Consider the following 20,463-nt stretch of genomic DNA (forward strand, 5'->3'; position numbering starts at 1 on the left):
CGCTCGTTAGGTTCACATCCGTCAAGTAGAAGGAGAGAGAGGAAGGGGAAGCGGGACCAAGAGTGTGTGTGTGAGAGTGAAGGAGAGAGAGCCATAGCGGGTGAGGGGGAGAGGGAGGGGAGGAGGGAGGGGAGGGGAGAGGGAGGGGGATCGAGAGAGGGAGGGGAGAGAGAGGAAGGGAGGGAGAGAGAGAGAGAGGCAGTGAGGGAGGGAGGGGCCATTGATACAAAGTTAGCAAGGGGGGGCACTAGTAATACTCTGAGGATTGAATGCTCCGACCAATACACAACTACAACCAAGTCACATGTGGACCGTTGGCACCTGGAAATTTTCTTATTGTGATGGCATTTTCATCTAATTGGTCCTCTTCTTGTGAAGTTACTGCCCTCAGCCTGACCGACGCTCACATAGCTATTCAGTCAGGAGCCATTCATTTCTGCACAACACCCGGCAGCACGCGTGCGGACAGGCGTTACTATGCGAGCAAGGATATGGTTCATCATCGGGCAGTTTCTTCGCAAATTTATCGGTATTCTGACAGGCCACAGCAATGAAATAAATTTCACGATACTGCGAGGATAATGCGTCGAGTGAGAATGTTCGCTGCCATAATGACCTAATTCTAACCAAGTGTTTCCACAAATATTAAGCAGAACTTTGCTTTATATCTAAATACTAGTATAGCAGAAGCAGTCATAATTAAGGTGCAGGTTTAATCCATCGTTACAAATTGTACAATCGTGAATCTACTCTGAAATCCCCCGTCTCACCGACGACGACAGAAACAGGAAGAGAAATTGAAGAAAACACCATCAAGGGTTTCGCGTACGTTCAATAGCCAGTACTGCTGTATCTAGAATTACAGCGAGATGGCCCTCTGTAAACATGACTTGCATTGCTTGGGTACTTCCGAAGGTGTCCCCCCACCCCACCCCCACCCCCGATCCCACTCAATCGCGCAAAGTACGTGGAACCCTGCTCCGCACACCGCAGCCTACGAAAAGCATCTCCATGGGAAGTGCAAAAAAAAACACGCGCACGCTGAAAAGCTAGCCTACGAAACGCCCACCCGACTCTCGAGTTCCTGCTCGTACGCCGCAAAAAACATCCGACCGCCACGTCAAATCGCGGGCGTCACATCGCGGGCATTACGCGGGCTTCACTTTCAGGGGGATTCGTTCGCGACGCGGATGCTTCGCACGGAGGGCGGCGCGTGATCTTCGTCCGGAACCCGCTCGCGGGCTTCGGCGCCGACGGCTCGACTCGTTAACGCGCGCGTTAGCGCCGCGTCCGTCGCGACGCACGATTCATCCGCGGGAGCGAAGAACCCTGCGAGATGCGGCCTTTGCGTCTCTCGGTTTGCTCTCTCCGAAGCGTCAATCGGTGTACAATCAGGATTCGCCGCACCCATCCTAAACGCGCACTGCAGATTTTGGGAATGCGACGCCGCGTTTCATTTCGTTTTCTGAAACTGCTGCTATCAAGTGTATCATCACGAAATCCTCCTTTATGCAAGTGTTTGCACTGTGCAGATATTTGAGAGAGAAAAAGGATTGTTGTAAAGAGTTCAAATCAGTGTGCATAGAAATCTAATCTGAGACCGACTACGTACCCCACGATCTTCCTTCCCTGTCTCCCTCCCACACTCTTCCTGTTTCCTTTGACACTCCCCTTAATCATTCACATTACGGAAAGTACTTATCAAGATGGGTTAGATCACCAACTGGTAGTAAGCCAGAAGAAATGAGAGCGTGAGGTTTGTAAGCACGCTGTTGGAATTATCTATGAAGCAGGATGAGACTCACGAGTATCAGACAGGAAGTGGGGGTAGTTATACTACGCTCGTATATATGGGTTATATAACTGTGGATCCTCGACGTGCAAATGCTGTATTCGAGTTGTGAGCACAAGCTTTGAGAAACCACAGAATGTGGCTATGCTGAGTTAACAGAATTGGGCGAGTGTTACTGTTAAACTAGGGGGAGAATGAAGATACTGAAAATTGTGAAAATCGGTGTGCTTTTGTTTTGTTACTGCCAAAATTGGCATAAATTACGTGCAAAGTAAAAGTATGTACGCATTCTATCATATGTAGACAGCAGATGGTTCAAATCGTTTTGCCATTACCAATCTGTGAAAGGAACTTATCCCCAGTGTTTTTTCGTAGGGCTGGGTTGTGTTTGTATGGAGGTAGAAAAACAGAACCGAAAGTTGGGCATGTCATCATTTGCTATGCCTTTAGTCGATAGATGTTACTGTTGAAGTACGCATGATATTTTTTTACAACACATAGTGTAACTGTATAGTGCAGAACATAAAGTACTATACAGCACTTAGTCGATATTGGTAATAAAATACTCTTTATAGATTTAACTAGTATTCTGCTAATTTCCGTTATTTTCTGGTCTAATAATAATATGACCAGTGATACAAAGTACCTATCTAGCTATCCGATCATTCACAGCTATATAAAAAATCACAAAGATGTACTAGTTCTTATATCCCAAAGACTTTCACACTATTGCTTTCACGTAATCCTTGCAACAGGAGTCCACTAGCTAAGAAGTGTTGACTGTTTGAAAGGATTTAGTGCTTCTCTTTCGAACTGCTAACTTCAAAAATACAAATTATATATAGGCCTCATCTTACAAAACAGGATATATCAATTACATTCTAACGCAGGAATGCTTCAGCTCTGACGCCATCGTCTAACTATTGTCTATATCTCCTGTACATCATTATTACATTGACATTTTAATGGTTTCCGTTTCGACTACTTTCTTTAAAATTACACACAAGCCACTGCTTAGAAACGATTCCAAATAATTTACTTGCTATGGTTATCCCCGGGACGTTCTCGCGTGCGTGTGCACTAGATAATTGAAAACGGGAGATTATAATTTTCTCAAATTCCATCAAACTTTACGCGTTGGCCGTTGTCGCTGCACTGTGCCTAAACCTTTAGGCTGAATGAGTCAAACCTTTTCATGCTAGACGAGGTAACACGGCCATTTGCAAGTGCGATTTTAATGACTAAGCCGTAAGTCTAAGCATCGGAGCTTCATGGGATGGAGAATAATTATGGCGACGGCTCACAAATCTCATGCACTAGCTTAAAGCATGCGGCACTGAAGACGCAATCACGGCATTACCATCACAGCACGCACTGTACAGCGGGTACCCTCGGCAGAAGGACACAAGACTGCGTCAGCGGAAATGCGCATCGCAGCGGGGTGTTGAACAACGTACAGCACAGAATATACGTGTATACGGCCTGTTAGGGCTTTCATGCAGGCCGAGTGTTAGTTCAAACCAAAATCATACATACTTGGGGTCTCAATTCATCAGTCGTTTGCCTGTCTGGATCAGTCTACAGAAAAAAAAACACGGGGAAAAATCTACATCAGCACAACATTATACAATACAAGCAAGCACATGCAATCGTCTAAGGAAATCAAACATTGAACTGGAAAATGGTAACTTAATTTTAGGAATTAAGCAAATAGACAAAATCAAATGCTAGAAACAATCATCTAATTAATGCTGTTAATCATTACAAAATAAACGTGCACACACAACAAGTACTATAAGTGAGTAATGCATTCCCTGTTGGATTTACGGATAAATAAAAACACACAGGACTATAAAAGGGAAAATACATTAACTGTCAACAACTCTGAAACTGTCCCACATATATCCACCCCGCCAGCCAAAAAGGTCCTAGATCTCAGTGAGTGAGTGACTCACAAATATATACACGCGCCACTTTTTACGTGAGGACTTTAATTAGTCCACCAGTGTGCCAGACGGATATCAAATTTTCTGAAGCTTAAACTTTAAAGGGTTCACCAACGGTGCATATACCCATGAAAACAGCTGGCCAGTAGACGCACAAAAGTCAGCACCAACAGTGAAACAGTTTAGCACTCCCCACGGAGCCTCTAGTTTTTTTTAGGGGGGGGGGTCTCATCCCTACAGAGCTCGACACCGTCCAATCTCTCCTCTTAGTAATGATACAGGTGCAGTCATCATGAAATGACAGCGGCTTTACTCATTAATGACTCAACACAGACTGACTACAGACTTCGCCGTGGTTGCGCCCACAAGGTTGTTGTTGATGCCAACGATCATAAGAGGCGACAGTCTAAAGTCAGCACAGACATGGGCATGGTAGGCGGCAGAGCATGCGCCTCCACGATTAGAGGTCTCTATGCCCGGAACTCGGCGCTCCCGCCCACGACAGTTGCGAAAGCGCCGGGGACTCTCCTCTCCGTGCTATTTCCGACCAGAATAATGACCATTCGGTGTAAACGCTCCGTATAAATCACGTCACTCAACCTTCGCTCGGCACATCCCCGAGACAAACCATGCGCATACAGCACGCAGCAAATAAATTATACAGATATATAATATGATATATAGCAAGGAATATTACCATGACAACGCCATCGTTGTCATAACTTGACAGGTATTCGTATGGCTGTAGTTTGTAGCATAGGACATAACTGAATAAGGTGATACGACCGGAAGATGTACATTTACAGTAATCAATGTTTGTGAGGGATTGAATCAATGCCTGATGCAAACGGCAAGCAAAAAGGGAGGCCAGTCTAGACTATCAGAGCCTATAAGCGGAAACCATATCCGTACCCCTGCTGCCAAAAACGACCACTAACCGAGCTCCAGTGCAGTCCAGCTACCAAATACATTTACATTACAGACTAAATCAAGGCAGACATGTACGTTTCGACATGAGTCACCAGTTCTGCAGTCACTCTTGCTGCTGTGGTTTGTACTTTCATCATTCAAATGAACCCCCGAATCGAAGACTGATACTAGTGATATTATAGTTAGCCCTGCAGAGTAGATAATACTGACTGATAGTGAAAATGATACATGACTGACAGCTCACTAACTGCGGAAATCTGTTGCAACATCAATCATTTACAGTTCGGGTAATTTTGAAAAGAGCTGGTGTTCAAGGTATTTACGATCACGTGCCTATCCAAACAAACATGCTCAGGTAAATGCATTTACCTATCCTGGACAGGCGCACACATATGCGCGTACACATGTATGCATATATATATGTGCACGCATGTGGATGCCAACGCACCAAAACGAGGGTCAATAACTTTGAGAAACTCGTTAAACTGCCTATCCGCCCAAGCAGGCCGACCTGCTGGCTGTACTTGCATTGCAACCAGTAGAGGCCAGTGGGAACAGCATTATACAAATTCCACAGGACGACCTGCCTAAGGGGATGGCAATCCCGATCAATGGATACTCACCTGGCAAGGACTTTGCCCCCATAGTACGGTACAAGCCTTACCACGTCATCGCCGACCGCAATCTTACAACAGAACTGTACATTGATAGTACTTTAAGGATACTGTTAGGGTTGGGAGGTGATTTTCTGTCGAAATTTCAATACCCACTTTATTTGATAGAACGCACCCATGGGCAGCTATGTACATGTATTTTTTATACGTAGAAATTATGTATGTAGCCTCTCAAACAGTAGCCCGCAGGCCCCGCACCGTAGCTACCTCAGATGATGATAGGGGGGGGTGGCTCGATTCATTTCCTTATTTACCACCACGAAGCTAAATTAATTTGCAAAGATATCGTAGAATAGGAATGTTAACTGTTTTCCACATGCACGATACAGGTGAATTTTTCACAGGTTGTATGCTTGATGAAGAGTGAAGTTATGTCATGTCAACCAACACCCACAGAACAACCACATATACCAACAGTACCAACAGAACAAGACTACTGTTTGCGATTTCAACACTGGAGTCTTGTAATAGAAAAATCATTGAATGTAATCACGATACATGACCGTGCCAAGAGCGTCAATACTAGTGTGTCGCGGGCACATACACAGAACACAAAGATAAAATATGTATATATATGTATGGCATATAGGTAAATAATTAATAAACTAGAAAGGGCAGTTGCCGCAACCTACATGATCGGCCCCGTGTTCTCGCTCGCCAGGATGTTATACAGTAAACGTAAGTTTTGGTCGCGTAGGTCAATTAGGCCCGAGTTATAAGAGCGAAGGGAAATATGATGAAGACAGGTCAATGTAAATAAGAGGTTGCAGTGACCCTGGGTTTGCGGTACGCGACACACCTTCTCCCCAAGATGTGTAAGTATACCAAGTTTGTCGCGCGTAGGGTCAATTAGGGCAGAGTATACGAACGGAAGGGAATCATGATCAAGGTCAAGGTCAAGGTGAAATAAAAGCCGCAGTGACGCTGGTTTTGTAACGCGACACACACATTTCTCCCCCAAGATGTGGTAAGTCATACCAGTTTTGGTAGCGCTAGGTCAATTAGGGGCGGAGTTATAGAGGCAGAAGGAAAAGTATGATCAAGGTCAAGGTAAGAGGTCAATAAAGGTTGTAGTGACCCTGGTTTTGTAGCCCCTAGTCAGAGATTATGGGCCCACAGTTATCAGCGTGAGTGGAAGAAATGATCAAGGTCAGGTAAAGGTCAAATAAAGGTCCGCAGTGACCTGCTTTTGGTACGCTGCGGCACCTTCTCGACCCAAGATGTGGTAAGTATAACGAACACGGTTTGGTAGCCGCTAGGTTAATTAGGGCGCCGAGACCGCCGAGTTATAGAGAGGAAGTGAAAATGTGATCAAGGTGAGTTACAGGTCAAATAAAGTCGCAGTGACGCTTGGTTTTTGGTAGCGCGGTCTGGCCCAACCCTCTCCCCAGGATGTGTAAGTAAGACCACAGTTTGGTCCACGCTAGTCAATTAGAGGGTTCGAGTTTAATAGAGCGTGAAGGGCAAAATCCTCTGGGGCGGCGCGGCTGTACAGACATGAAACCATAGTATCACCGCCGCTCCGTTCGCGGGAAATAACAATAGAATATACTATTCATTAATACACAGCTGTGTGTTTTAGCAATACACAAGTAAGTCACTGAACAGCACGTAAATTTCCCTGCTTCATTAGACACGTGCAAGAAAGGCGTGCATTAAGAGGTAATTAACGCCTCTATTCATAACCATTCTAGTTTGTTATTTATTAATTACACAGCATACTCTGTGTGATGTGCTGTTTACATGACATCTGACAACTGGTGGTTAGAAGCTGTCAAACAGACTCAGGATCAGCAAATCTGCCACCAGTAATGCACTCAGGACGTTCACGGACCGTGTCATCATAACCTGTGACCTTTGAATGCATGCCTTTGACCTGCATAACTACGAGCACGTGATGCGCAATATGATCCAGATGATGCACGAGTACAGGCAATAAAGCTAGTGTATATATAAGTACGCTGTGGCTTTGTTTGTCCCATGCAGGGGCAGTGCCTTTCAAACCATTGTCGTGATTTGCTAAGTGTACTTTGAGCTTACTATATTTGCACATGCGCGCGTCACTCATACATATATGATCAAGAGCCTACATAATACCTCTATGTATAATACCTAAGTATTTATTAGCTCTTGATATGATACATGTGGCCTAACAAACAATTCTGTATTTCATCCACCGTTAAGCATACTGTGATGAAACAAAGCTTAAACGAAGATTTAGGCCCAACCTTCGATGCACTTCCAAACTCTATAATGACAGATTAGGTCGAGCAGGTTTCAGCAACTAGAACGATGTAAATTAAATTAACCAAAACAAAACAGAAATTGGACATGGCAAAATTTTAAAGATGACATGTTTTATTATGGATTGATTGGCACAATTGGACCACGATTTACTATTTCTTTGACATATCAGCTGTTTCGTGCAAGTTTAAGACTTTCGACAAGGCATAACAGACCCATATTTCATCACGCCGCCGTAAATTCCGCTTGACACCTCAACACCGCCAAACACGACAAATTTTCTCAACTCTTTGTTGCCTAATGGCAACGGAACAGCATGATCCCTTGAACGCACAGCTCCTGTATTGTCGGACAGTATTTAGTACAGAGCTGGCTTGTGGGTGCTGATGGGGATTTTCCAAACAGGTCAGCTGACCGTACTTGCCACAACGATGCATGGGGGTCGCTACGACAACGGATTGGCACTAACGGCGCAGGCATGAGGCTTAACTTTACTCTTGCATCTACGCTATTACACGCAGCATCCATCATCACGCATGTAATCACCTTGCACACTCATTCTATCATCAATCCGCCGTGACGACACTTACATGCGAGGTGCTGCCCGTCACCTGGGGAGCGACAATTTAACGAGCAGCACGTACCTGGAGGGCTTGCTCACCTGCGCGACGACGATGTCTAACGGCGCACGTACCTGGTGAGGGCTGCCCTCGACCTGTCCGTGACGACGATCTAACGAGCGGGCACGTATCATGGCGAGGGCTGCCTCACCTGCGCGAAGATGATTCTAACGAGCCACGATACCGTGCGAGTGCTGCCCTCACGCTGGCGCGAGCTGACGATTCTAACGCAGCGCACGTACCTCGCGGGGGCTGCCCCACCGGCCGCGAGGTGATGATTCTAACGAGCGCCACGTACAATGCGGGGCCTGCCCTCACCTGCGGCGCGAACGACGATTCTAACGAGCGCACGTACTGTGAGGGGCTGCCTCACCTGCGCGGACGACGGGATTCTAAGAGCGCGACTAATGGCAGGGCTTTCCTCACCCGGGGAGTCCTGCGCGCGACGATAGCTAACGAGCGACGTACCTGTGAGGGGCTGCCTCACCTGCGAAGACGATACTACAACTCCAACGAGGCGCACGTACCTGCGGGAGCTCCTCACCTGCGGCAGACGAAAACGATACGACGAGCGCACGTAGCCTGTGGGGGCTGGGCACATCAACACCTGCGGACGACCGATACTACGAGCGACGGTACCTGCAGGGCTGCCCTACCTCGCGAGACGATACTAACGAGCGACGTACCTGGTGAGGGGCTGCCCCTCACCTGCGCAGATCGACGAACTAGACGAGCGCGAGTACCTGACGAGGGCTGCCTCACCTGCGCGACGACGATACTGAACGGCGCACGTATCTGCGAGGGCTGCCCTCGACCTGCGGCGACGACGATACTAAACGAGCGGCGACGTACTGCGGGGTGCTAAGCTCACTGCGCGATGACGATCTAACGAGCGCACGTTACTGCGAGGGGGCTGCCCTCACCTGCGGGACTGCGCGACGACTATACTACAGCGCAAGTACCTGCGAGGGGCTGCCCTCACCTGCGTGGCGGAGAACGTAACGAGCGCACAGGTACTGCGAGGGGCTGACCTCACGCTGCCGAGACGACGATTCTAATGGAGCGCACGTACCTGGAGGGGCCTGCCTCACTCTGCGCGACGACTGATACTAACGAGCGCGACGTACCTGTGAGGGGCTGCCTCACCATGGGCGACGACGATACTGAAGAGCGCACGGTACCTGGCGAGGGCTGCCGTGCACTGGCGAAACGACGGATACTTAACGGCGCAACGTTAGTATCCTGCGAGGGGCTGCCCTCACCTGCGCGCTGGACGATCTAACGAGAGCGACGTGAGCCTGCGAGGGCTGCCTCACCTGCGCGACGAACGATATGAATGAGCGGCACGTGGACCTGCGAGGGCTGCCCTGCACCTAGCCGATGATGATTCTAGACGAGCTGCACGTACATGCGAGGGGCTGCCTCGGACCTGCGCGACGACGATACTAACGAGCGCACGTACCTGCGAGGTGCTGCCTATCCCGGCCGTGTTCTGCGCGAATCGCTCCTTCGCCTTGAGCGCGCGCGTGCGCTCGTTCTTCAGCCGCTCGTCGTCTTTCAGCAGCGCGACGAGCTGTTTCGCCTTCTCGCGCACGTTCACGCCCTGGTCCTTGTTGCTCTCGACGTACTGGAAGTCCTTCAGCGTCTGTATCGCGAAGATGTTCTCCTTGCACTGCTGCGCGACCTTCTCCGTGCCCGTCTTGATGAGGTAGTCGAGCAGCACGAGCGCCTTGTAGACGTGCCGCCAGTTCTTGCCGTGGTCGTTCAGCCGCTTCCACACCATCTGCATGATCTCGGTGAACGCGACGACGTTGTACGTGAGGTCGGCGATCTCCGACATGAGCGTGCTCGACGGGCCCCACGCGTCGTTCGACGTCGCCTCGCGCACCTTCACCTGCGAGTCGGTGTAGTTGTGGATGACGTTCTTCACGGCACGGCGTATCGGCGCCATCACTGCTGCTGCTGCTGTCTGTGCGTCGCGCTGACTACCACCAGGATGCGGTCAGGGACCGGGTCGCGAGTTTTTTCACCACGGGTTGTCACTGCGGTGGTCGTCAATTCTTCGCTGCGGGTTGCGTTGCCAGGGATCTCCGGTGGCTCACAGTCTTGTGCCCATCTGGCCAACTAGCTATCAAAGGCAAAGCATGTTTTGTTATTATTGGTTATTTTTCCTCAACTGAGTGTCTTTCCATTCAAGCATTCCTAGGGCTCTACTACTACTAGTACTAGTATACCTAATCCATTCCCTAACCTAAACTAAAACTGACCTATTTACATTCGTGAGATAGAACCACAATCACAAATAGGATACCACTTCAAATATGCTAGGGATAGTTTCTGTGACAATGAATATAACTTATAAGTTCAGTGATTATGACATCGAACAACAAGATCGTTTACAGTCGCTACCGATGTGAATTGAATTCGTTTGGTACCAAACCGTATTTTCGGCCAACGGCAACAGTCAGCAAAGTGCAGAAAAGCCAGCTTCATTCCCACTGCTTAAACAACTGTCATCCGTAGTTCACTGAATAAACAAAACTGTCATGGCTCTGTTAGTAATATGACGGATTTTCTCATCGCAACTAATACTCACATGTAATATAGTCACCGAGCCCCACAAAACTTTTAGCACAGTCCGAGAAAACGGAAAAGACCTTTCTGCTAAAAATGGCTGCTTCCCTCCTTCGCCGATTTAGATGGGGGCGTTATATGCCTACGCGCACGATAAGCAAAAGTATCGAATATGTTGCATATAGCAACCAGGGGACCATCTATTTTAGTGACCGCCCTCTAGCAGCGGATACAAATAAAATGTATTTGGATAATTAAACCATATTAAAGACATATTATATCTGTTGTCTACGTCTCCGAACCTACATAAATTACTTACATTTTATTTTTATGAGGAATTACATATACACATTACCAACTAAAGCCATTAGGATATTTACTCATTTCAACTGCAATCCTCAGAGTCAGTAGACACTAAGACAGTACGACTGTACGTGTTTATCCGTTATTTTAGAAATTTGGCTTCACTTGAATTTCACTCCTGCTGCAGTGTCACAGTCCTATATTAATATTATTATTGATGAGGTCATGAGATTATTTTTAGACTTATTCTAAAGGAGACACTTCCGCGAAATTCTGGTATGGGTCCGTATTCTACGCGTTTTATACTCCCATGATATATATACATATATATCATGAACTTGTGTATATTATAATCGTGTTATATTTTCACGTATTAGCTATATGAGAATACATGTGATGAGTATGAGTATATGAGTATATATAATATATACGCTGGATAGTCATACGCACCCCGCACTCACAAACAGACTGAACAAATTCAACCCATTTTACAACAAATTAAATAGGGGAGGGTTTCATTCATGAAGGATATGGGGATAGGCTTGAGCTAAGCTGAAACCGGCAAAATATATTCCCTGAGTTGTAATTACTGTGTTATGAATGTCACTCGTGTAATAATTATAATGTAATACACAATGTCATCTCATTTTATCGCGGGCACAATATTTTGTAAGTGAGCTTGCCACACTCCCACAGCTTGCCTTGCCGTTTCGGTTATTGCACTACCAATCCAGGTTTTATTGGTACTAAACAATAGAACAACATGTCATCGCGATACCCACAACTTGGAGGGATTCAAATGAACAGTGTTATTTATCATTAGTACATTACTGTACTGTGTACAGCATCATTTCTGCAATAATATATTTACTACCTAGATACGTGTATGACACATAGTTATACTCATAGACATAGGTATTCTGGTATCCTCGAAACACAGCAAATAGCTAATTGTGATATCATTATTCAACGCAAAAATGCCAAAATAAAGATTCTCACACGTCATAGGCCTAGTCATTCGAGGGAATGTGAGTGTGTCACTGTGTATAGCGGATGCGATAAATATCAATAACGTATCTCTATCCATGTATCTTCCGCTCGGCCACAGACTCGTCTGTGGTGGAGCAAAGGGTCACACGAGTGTATGTGCAATGTGATAATTAATTTTTTATTATTAAAATGCCACATATTGAAATAATTATGAATACGATCTTATATTTTGACATTTTGTCATATATCATTATATGATCAGGAGTGAATAATAATAAATATTATTCACTCCTGATATGATATATATGATATTTTGATATTTATGATATTATATGTTTTCAGATGAATATATCACAGGAAAGAAGAAAAGGAGAAAAAGGCATGTTTATACTATTTATGTTACGCAGTGGCTACGCATCCGGAACCGGTCGTCTAGCCTCCAGGCTATGCATCCGGACATCCACTCACACAGTGATCGCGTGACTCGCGTACACGCATGATTGCGCAACGGGACGCTTCTGCCTGATTGCCAAAATATATGCGCCATCTATCCTCCATCCGTCCTTCTCGCTCTCTCCTCTCTCTCTCAATCTCTCACACACATGCAGCAGCTCTTGCTCTCTCTCACCCAACACGCACAGCTCTCTCTCTTTCACACACAACGTCACAGCTCTCTCTTTCAACACGAACACACATGCCAGCTCTCTCTCTATTTCCTCTCCTCTCATACACACACCGTAGCCCTCTCTCTCTCTCTCTCTCTCTCATACAACCACACCGCTAGCTCTCTCTCTCTCTCTCTCTCTTCTCTCTCCTCTCCTCTCTCCTCTCTCTTCTTCTCTCTCTCTCTCTCTCTCTCTCTCTCTCTCTCTCTCTCTCTTCTACTCTCTCTCTTCCTCATCCTCTTTCTTCTCATACACACACACGCTAGCTCTCCTCTCTCCTCTCATCTCTCTCTTCTCTCTCTCTCTCTCATCTCTCTCTCTCTCTCTCTCTCTCTCTCTCTTCTCTCTCTTCTGCTCTCTCTCTCTCTTTCTCTCTCTCCCTCTCTCTTCTCTCTCTCCTCTCTTCTCTCTCTCTCTCTCTCTCTCTCTCTCGATCCTCTCTCTCTCTCTTTCTCTCTCTCTTCTCTCTCTTCGCTCTCGCTCTCGCTCATCGCTCTCGCTCTCGCTTCTCGCTCTCGGCTCTCGCTCTCTCGCTCTCGCTCTCGCTCTCGCTCTCGCTCTCGCTCTCGCCTCTCGCTCTCGCTCTCCGCCTCTCGCTCTCGCTCTCGCTCTCGCCTCCTCTCGCTCTCGGCTCTCGCCTCTCGCTCTCGCTCTCGCTCTCGCTCTCCTTCGCTCTCGCTCTCGCTTCTCGGCTCATCGCTACTCTCTCTTGTCTCTCTCTCTCTCTCTCTCTCTCTCTCTCTCTCTCTACTCTCTCTCTCTCTCTCTCTCTTCTCCTCTCTCTCTCTCTGCTCTCTCTCTCTCTCGTCTCTTTCTCTCAGCATACACACAATAACACAGTCCCCCTCTCTCTGCTCTCTCTCTCTTCTCACATACACACAACAACACCACGAACACACACACACACACACACACACACACACACACACACACACACACACACATACACACATACTCGGCAATCAGCAGAGCGTCCCGTTGCGCAATCATGCGTGTGCGTGTCGCAAGATTACTGTGTGAGATGGATGTCCGGACGCGTAGCCCAGCGGCTCCTCGTCCGGAACCGGTCGCGTAGCCACGGCCTTTATGTTATTTACATTTGTTCTGTATTTATACAATGTACATCTATATCATGTACATGTTACGTTGCAGGGCCGTAGTGGCCGCCACGGCAGCACGGCACTGCCGTGGCACTATTTTGACAAAAAAAATTGTGCAGGGAACCAATTAAGGAGCTGACTGTTATCTGACTAGACTGTCTGGTATTACTATTAATACTGATCAATTAGAGGTGTTATATCGGTGCTCTAAGATTTGGAATGTGTATTTAATATGACAATGTGCCTATATAAGGTATTGTGATTCAAATTCAAACTTCAAAACATACAGATGTACATAGTGAAAGTATAAATGCAGATTGAAAATAGGCTAATTTTTCATAATTATGTACTGATACTGATAGTATATACAATTTTGTAAACAATGTTTTATTAGTTATCATACTCATAATATATATTTTAGATACTTTTAGTCAAAACATCAGTTTAGCTACATTCCTTTTTGAAATTTACTAATTGACCTTTTAAAATGACCATTTCCAGGCTCTAAATTTCAAAAATTTTGTTGGGGAGGGCCCCCAGACCCCCCCATGGGCTTCGCGACTGCGGCGTTCGCCGTGTGTGCTGGCACACACCATAACCGCCACTTAAATGCTACTTACTGGGTGATCCTACATTTTTCTGCAGTAGCACATTTTGGGAGGCCACTACAGCCCTGCGTTGTACGTGCCTATGACATCGGGACAAACGTATTCATTGATGTATAGCATTTCCTTGTGGAGACTATGGGACCATGCGCATGCAAATAAACTAGAAGAGAGTAGCTTGTAGAGTTACTCTGAAGGGATTCATAGCAATAACAGAAATAATTTTTCACAATTTGGTGTTTATACATATTGTTAGAATCTGTCATATTGAGCAGAAAAATTGTATGTAGCATAAATAAAACAAGAGTGTGATTAATGAATGATAGTTAAAGCTGGAGTAGAATGATCCTTTTACTATCATGTTTCATTTTACACTTACAGATAGTAGCAAGGGCTCTGCAAAAAAAGGAAAAGTTCGGTTTGATTTTGATGGTAAGTTGAATTGCGTTTCTAGTGCACATATATAGCAAACGATATAATTTACTAAAGCTCATACATGGTAGGAATTAATGTGTATGGCTGGACAGAATTGTTTAAGCATGTACATTGTTGGATGTTGGGGAAGCATTAGCCACAGAGAATTTGCCTGTTTGCCTGACATGATTGGTATGCAGCTTTAGTAAATCATTGCTGTGGTAGTGTGTTTTAAAATACAATGATTAGCAACGAAGTGCAACAAAGTTGCACATTTTGGCATCCACGCATACAAAACATACAATACATGCATACTTGGTATAGCTTCCCCTACCTAGCAACAGTATCCAAGGGGCATAGTTATCTTACTCATACGGCTAGGTCAAATAATTCGCATTTCAACTGCTTTGTTTTATAGAAGACGATCCTCTTGCTGGGTTGCTGTCGGACGATGAAGCAGATGCCGCTAGTCAGACCAAAAAGAAGCTGCTTACGAGGAAATCAAACGTGCTCGCTGCTTCTGCGGAGTCACAACAAGAGGCATCCACCACTCCCGCTGCACCATCCCAAGAGAGTGCGTTCGAGAATGCGACTCGATTGAGATGTTTAATATTCTTTTAGTTAGTGTTATTTTTAAATTGCAAATGTTGGGGCTATGCCTGCTAAACACACGATAGTTCGTTTTGTTGCATATCTTATTCTGAACTAAGTGTAATATGATATAAACCAATACAATTGTGGGAGCATTTCTAGTTAGAGTGAGCTACGTGACTGGCAGAGCCTAGAATACTGTTTGCATGCACTATGTTGAAACACGATATTGCAAAAACGTTTCTCTGCTATTTGACAGAAGCCAAAATCAAGATACCATCACATTTTCTCGACGACGATGACGTAATAGCAAACAAATCGGGCGATAAAAGTACGGACTCGGGAAAGCAGGCTGCAGCCGGTGAACGTGCAAAGCTACGGAAAGAACCTTCCTTGGGAAAATCGAGCCTTAAAAAGCAAGATGTCAGCTTTAGTGACGACGATGACATCCTGGATGAACTTACACGTCCTAGTCGCGTAACCGCTCGGCAAAAGGCTGAAGAACCTGCTAAGAATGAAGCTGCGACACCAAATCCGCGTGGAGGGAAAGCGAGGCAGTCCGCTGCCGATTTCGATTTTGACGATGGCGATGTTCTCGGTGAGTCCTAGTTTTCACGCAAAGTGTTATTTGTGCATTCCACGTGATTCAGCAGTTAGAGAAGATACCAAAAGACTCTACGTAGTCGCTCTGAATAAACGATTAGCATTTTGTCAGAGTACACCTCTTATAGTGTCCTTTTTGCGATTATCTGTGGTGGAATATTCGTAACCAGATTATGTTACGGTGTTCGTGGTAGAGGGTATGTATTAGTAATTGTTGTGCAACCTATTTTAGGTGATTTGGGCTTGGAGGACACTCCACCTAGGGAGCAGGAAAGGACTATTGCGGATGAAAATGCAAAATCCAATATCATGAGTGAGCTGTTTGGTACGAAACCCAGTATGACTGTAGATACACCGAAGAGTGCCACTAGTGGAAAGAGACAATTTGTGTTGGACACAAAATATAAGAAATCAGGTATGTATAGTTATGGTTTCCCATTATTGATTCTGATAAAATCGGCTCATAAATTCAATGACTACAAAATGTGACGAAATATTCAAATTTTGTTATAACCAAGGAACTATGCCCACCATTTTTTTAGAATCTGTAAAAGTTCACTTTTTCTTGAAAGAACACTTCTTCACTTCCAACTCTATACCCAGAGGCAATTAAGTACCTAAATTAACAATTTTAAATACTACAGCAGTAGGTGTTTAGTAATGATTAATGCTACCTCAAGTTCTTTTTTTCTTAGATCTGGGAGACACTTTTAATGAACGACCTGCTAAAACACAACTCAGAAAACAAGGGGATTCAATGGAGGAAAACTTCCAGTTTGGTAGCTACATGCCTTCAGCTGTTACTAATCGTCCCAGCACTGCCCCTCGTGAACCAAGAGGGTAAGAAGAGTTCTAGTTCATTCTATAGTCCTAGGGTATTCGTAGCTATGGTAATATCGCTTTAGGTTTTACACGTTTCAGTACAAATGATGGCCAAACCAAGGTGTGGGGTGCGGACTGTAGACATAGTATAACATCACAATATACATATAACACACATAGTATAAAGCCGAGTTATAGAGAGGAAGGAAAATATGATCAAGGTCAAGGTAAAGGTCAAATAAAGGTCGCAGTGACCTGGTTTTGGTACGCTGCCCACCCTCTCCCCAAGATGTGTAAGTAGACCAAGTTTGGTCATGCTAGGTCAATTAGGGGTCGAGTTATAGAGCGGAAGGGAAAATCTCTGCGGCGGCGGCTGTACAGACATGAAACCATAGTATCACCGCCGACTTCGTCGCGGGAAATACAATTAATATATATTATTAATACACACCCGTGTGTGTTTTAGCAATACACAAGTAGTACTGAACACACGTAAATTTCCCTCTCATTAGACCTGCAAGAAAGGCATGATTAAGAGGTAATTAACCCTCATTCATAACGCATTCTAGTTTGTTATTTATTTAATTACACAGCATCTCTGTGTGATGTGCTGTTTACATGAACCTGGTGTAGAAGCTGTCAAACAGACAGCCAATCTGCCACAGTAATCACTCAGGACGTTCACGGAACGTGTCATCATAACCTGTGACCTTTGAAATGCATCCTTTGACCTGCATAACTACCACGGTGATGGGCAATATGATCCAATGATCACAGTACAGGCAATAAAGCTAGTATATATAAGTACAGCTGTGGCTTTGTTTGTCCCATGAGGGGCAGTGCCTTCAACATTCCCTCGTGATTTGCTAAGTGTACTTTGAGCTTACTATTTGCACATGCGCGCGTCACTCATACATATATGATCAAGAGCTAATAATACCTTATGTATAATACCTAAGGTATTATTAGCTCTTGATATGATACATGTGCCTAACAAACAATTCTGTATTCATACACCGATTAAGCATACTGTGATGAAACAAAGCTAACGAAATTTAGCCAACCTTCGATGCACTTCCCAAACTCTATACATGACAGATTAGTTGCGAGCAGGTTTCACGCAACTAGACGATGTAAATTAATTAACCAAAACAAAACAAAATTGGACATGGCAAATTTAAAATACAGTTTAATTATGGATGATTGGCACAATTGGACCCAAGATTTACTATTTTCTTTGGACATTACTGTTTCGTGCAAGTATTAAGACTTTCGAAAGGCATAACATCCATATTTTCATCACGCACACGTAATTTCCCTTGAAACCCTCAAACCCCAACACGACAAATTTCTCAACTCCTTTGTTGCCATGGCAACGGAACAGCATGAATCCCTTTGACGACAGCTCCCTGTATTTAGAGACAGTATTTAGTACAGAGCTGCTTGTGGTGCGCTGATGGGGATTTTCTCAAACAGGTCAGCTGACCGTACTTCACGACGATGCATCGTCGCCACGACAACGGATGCATTAACGCGCAGGCATGAGGCTTAACATGTACTCTTACATCTACGCTACTTTACACCAGCATCCACTCATCACAGCATGTAATCACCTGCACACTCATCTACTCATCAAATGCCGCCGTGACGACACGTACATGCGAGGTGCTGCCCTCACCTGCGCGACGACGATTCTAACGAGCGCACGTACCTGCGAGGGGCTGCCCTCACCTGCGCGACGACGATTCTAACGAGCGCACGTACCTGTGAGGGGCTGCCCTCACCTGCGCGACGACGATACTAACGAGCGCACGTACATGCGAGGGGCTGCCCTCACCTGCGCGAAGATGATTCTAACGAGCGCACATACCTGCGAGGTGCTGCCCTCACCTGCGCGACGACGATTCTAACGAGCGCACGTACCTGCGAGGGGCTGCCCTCACCTGCGCGATGACGATACTAACGAGCGCACGTACCTGCGAGGGGCTGCCCTCACCTGCGCGACGACGATACTAACGAGCGCACGTACCTGCGAGGTGCTGCCTATCCCGGCCGTGTTCTGCGCGAATCGCTCCTTCGCCTTGAGCGCGCGCGTGCGCTCGTTCTTCAGCCGCTCGTCGTCTTTCAGCAGCGCGACGAGCTGTTTCGCCTTCTCGCGCACGTTCACGCCCTGGTCCTTGTTGCTCTCGACGTACTGGAAGTCCTTCAGCGTCTGTATCGCGAAGATGTTCTCCTTGCACTGCTGCGCGACCTTCTCCGTGCCCGTCTTGATGAGGTAGTCGAGCAGCACGAGCGCCTTGTAGACGTGCCGCCAGTTCTTGCCGTGGTCGTTCAGCCGCTTCCACACCATCTGCATGATCTCGGTGAACGCGACGACGTTGTACGTGAGGTCGGCGATCTCCGACATGAGCGTGCTCGACGGGCCCCACGCGTCGTTCGACGTCGCCTCGCGCACCTTCACCTGCGAGTCGGTGTAGTTGTGGATGACGTTCTTCACGGCACGGCGTATCGGCGCCATCACTGCTGCTGCTGCTGTCTGTGCGTCGCGCTGACTACCACCAGGATGCGGTCAGGGACCGGGTCGCGAGTTTTTTCACCACGGGTTGTCACTGCGGTGGTCGTCGATTCTTCTTCGCTGCGGGTTGCGTAGCCAGGGATCTCCGGTGGCTCACAGTCTTGTGCCCATCTGGCCAACTAGCTATCAAAGGCAAAGCATGTTATGTTATTATTGGTTATTTTCCCTCAACCGAGTGTCTTTCCATTCAAGCATTCCTAGGGCTCTACTACTACTAGTACTAGTATACCTAATCCATTCCCTAACCTAAACTAAAACTGACCTATTTACATTCGTGAGATAGAACCACAATCACAAATAGGATACCACTTCAAATATGCTAGGGATAGTTTCTGTGACAATGAATATAACTTATAAGTTCAGTGATTATGACATCGAACAACAAGATCGTTTACAGTCGCTACCGATGTGAATTGAATTCGTTTGGTACCAAACCGTATTTTCGGCCAACGGCAACAGTCAGCAAAGTGCAGAAAAGCCAGCTTCATTCCCACTGCTTAAACAACTGTCATCCGTAGTTCACTGAATAAACAAAACTGTCATGGCTCTGTTAGTAATATGACGGATTTTCTCATCGCAACTAATACTCACATGTAATATAGTCACCGAGCCCCACAAAACTTTTAGCACAGTCCGAGAAAACGGAAAAGACCTTTCTGCTAAAAATGGCTGCTTCCCTCCTTCGCCGATTTAGATGGGGGCGTTATATGCCTACGCGCACGATAAGCAAAAGTATCGAATATGTTGCATATAGCAACCAGGGGACCATCTATTTTAGTGACCGCCCTCTAGCAGCGGATACAAATAAAATGTATTTGGATAATTAAACCATATTAAAGACATATTATATCTGTTGTCTACGTCTCCGAACCTACATAAATTACTTACATTTTATTTTTATGAGGAATTACATATACACATTACCAACTAAAGCCATTAGGATATTAGATAGGAACGCATCCATTTTGTGAATCAGTCTTTATTCAATGATGGTACTTGATACAGATTACAAATG

The 20,463-nt window shown here is 45.8% G+C and overlaps 2 protein-coding genes across 6 annotated transcripts in view; one reads left to right on the top strand and one right to left on the bottom strand.

The window, feature by feature from the left end:
• The window catches only part of LOC106806162 (epsin-2-like), a 15,312-nt gene extending 4,413 nt beyond the window's left edge, over positions 1–10,899 (bottom strand). Inside the window, exons 1-3 of the mRNA XM_014808024.1 lie at positions 10,803–10,899; positions 9,669–10,334; positions 3,329–3,370 (exon numbers count right to left, since the gene is read on the bottom strand). Of these exons, the coding sequence (XP_014663510.1) occupies positions 3,329–3,370; positions 9,669–10,157 (531 nt within the window). The 5' untranslated portion in view covers positions 10,158–10,334; positions 10,803–10,899. The remainder of the gene's footprint in view (positions 1–3,328; positions 3,371–9,668; positions 10,335–10,802) is intronic.
• Positions 10,900–11,851: 952 nt separating this feature from the next.
• The window catches only part of LOC106806174 (fas-binding factor 1-like), a 26,611-nt gene continuing 17,999 nt past the window's right edge, over positions 11,852–20,463 (top strand). For 2 of the 5 annotated variants that reach the window (XM_014808036.1, XM_014808037.1), the window contains exons 1-7: positions 12,165–12,225; positions 12,416–12,452; positions 14,825–14,875; positions 15,276–15,431; positions 15,708–16,046; positions 16,284–16,466; positions 16,747–16,891. In XM_014808036.1, the coding sequence (XP_014663522.1) occupies positions 12,169–12,225; positions 12,416–12,452; positions 14,825–14,875; positions 15,276–15,431; positions 15,708–16,046; positions 16,284–16,466; positions 16,747–16,891 (968 nt within the window). In that variant the 5' untranslated portion in view covers positions 12,165–12,168. The other 3 variants (XM_014808039.1, XM_014808038.1, XM_014808040.1) reach the window with 3 other exon arrangements.

Source organism: Priapulus caudatus, unplaced genomic scaffold, assembly GCF_000485595.1.
Source record: "Priapulus caudatus unplaced genomic scaffold, Priapulus_caudatus-5.0.1 Scaffold145, whole genome shotgun sequence".
In the NCBI taxonomy this organism is placed as follows: Eukaryota; Metazoa; Priapulida; class Priapulimorpha; order Priapulimorphida; family Priapulidae; genus Priapulus; species Priapulus caudatus.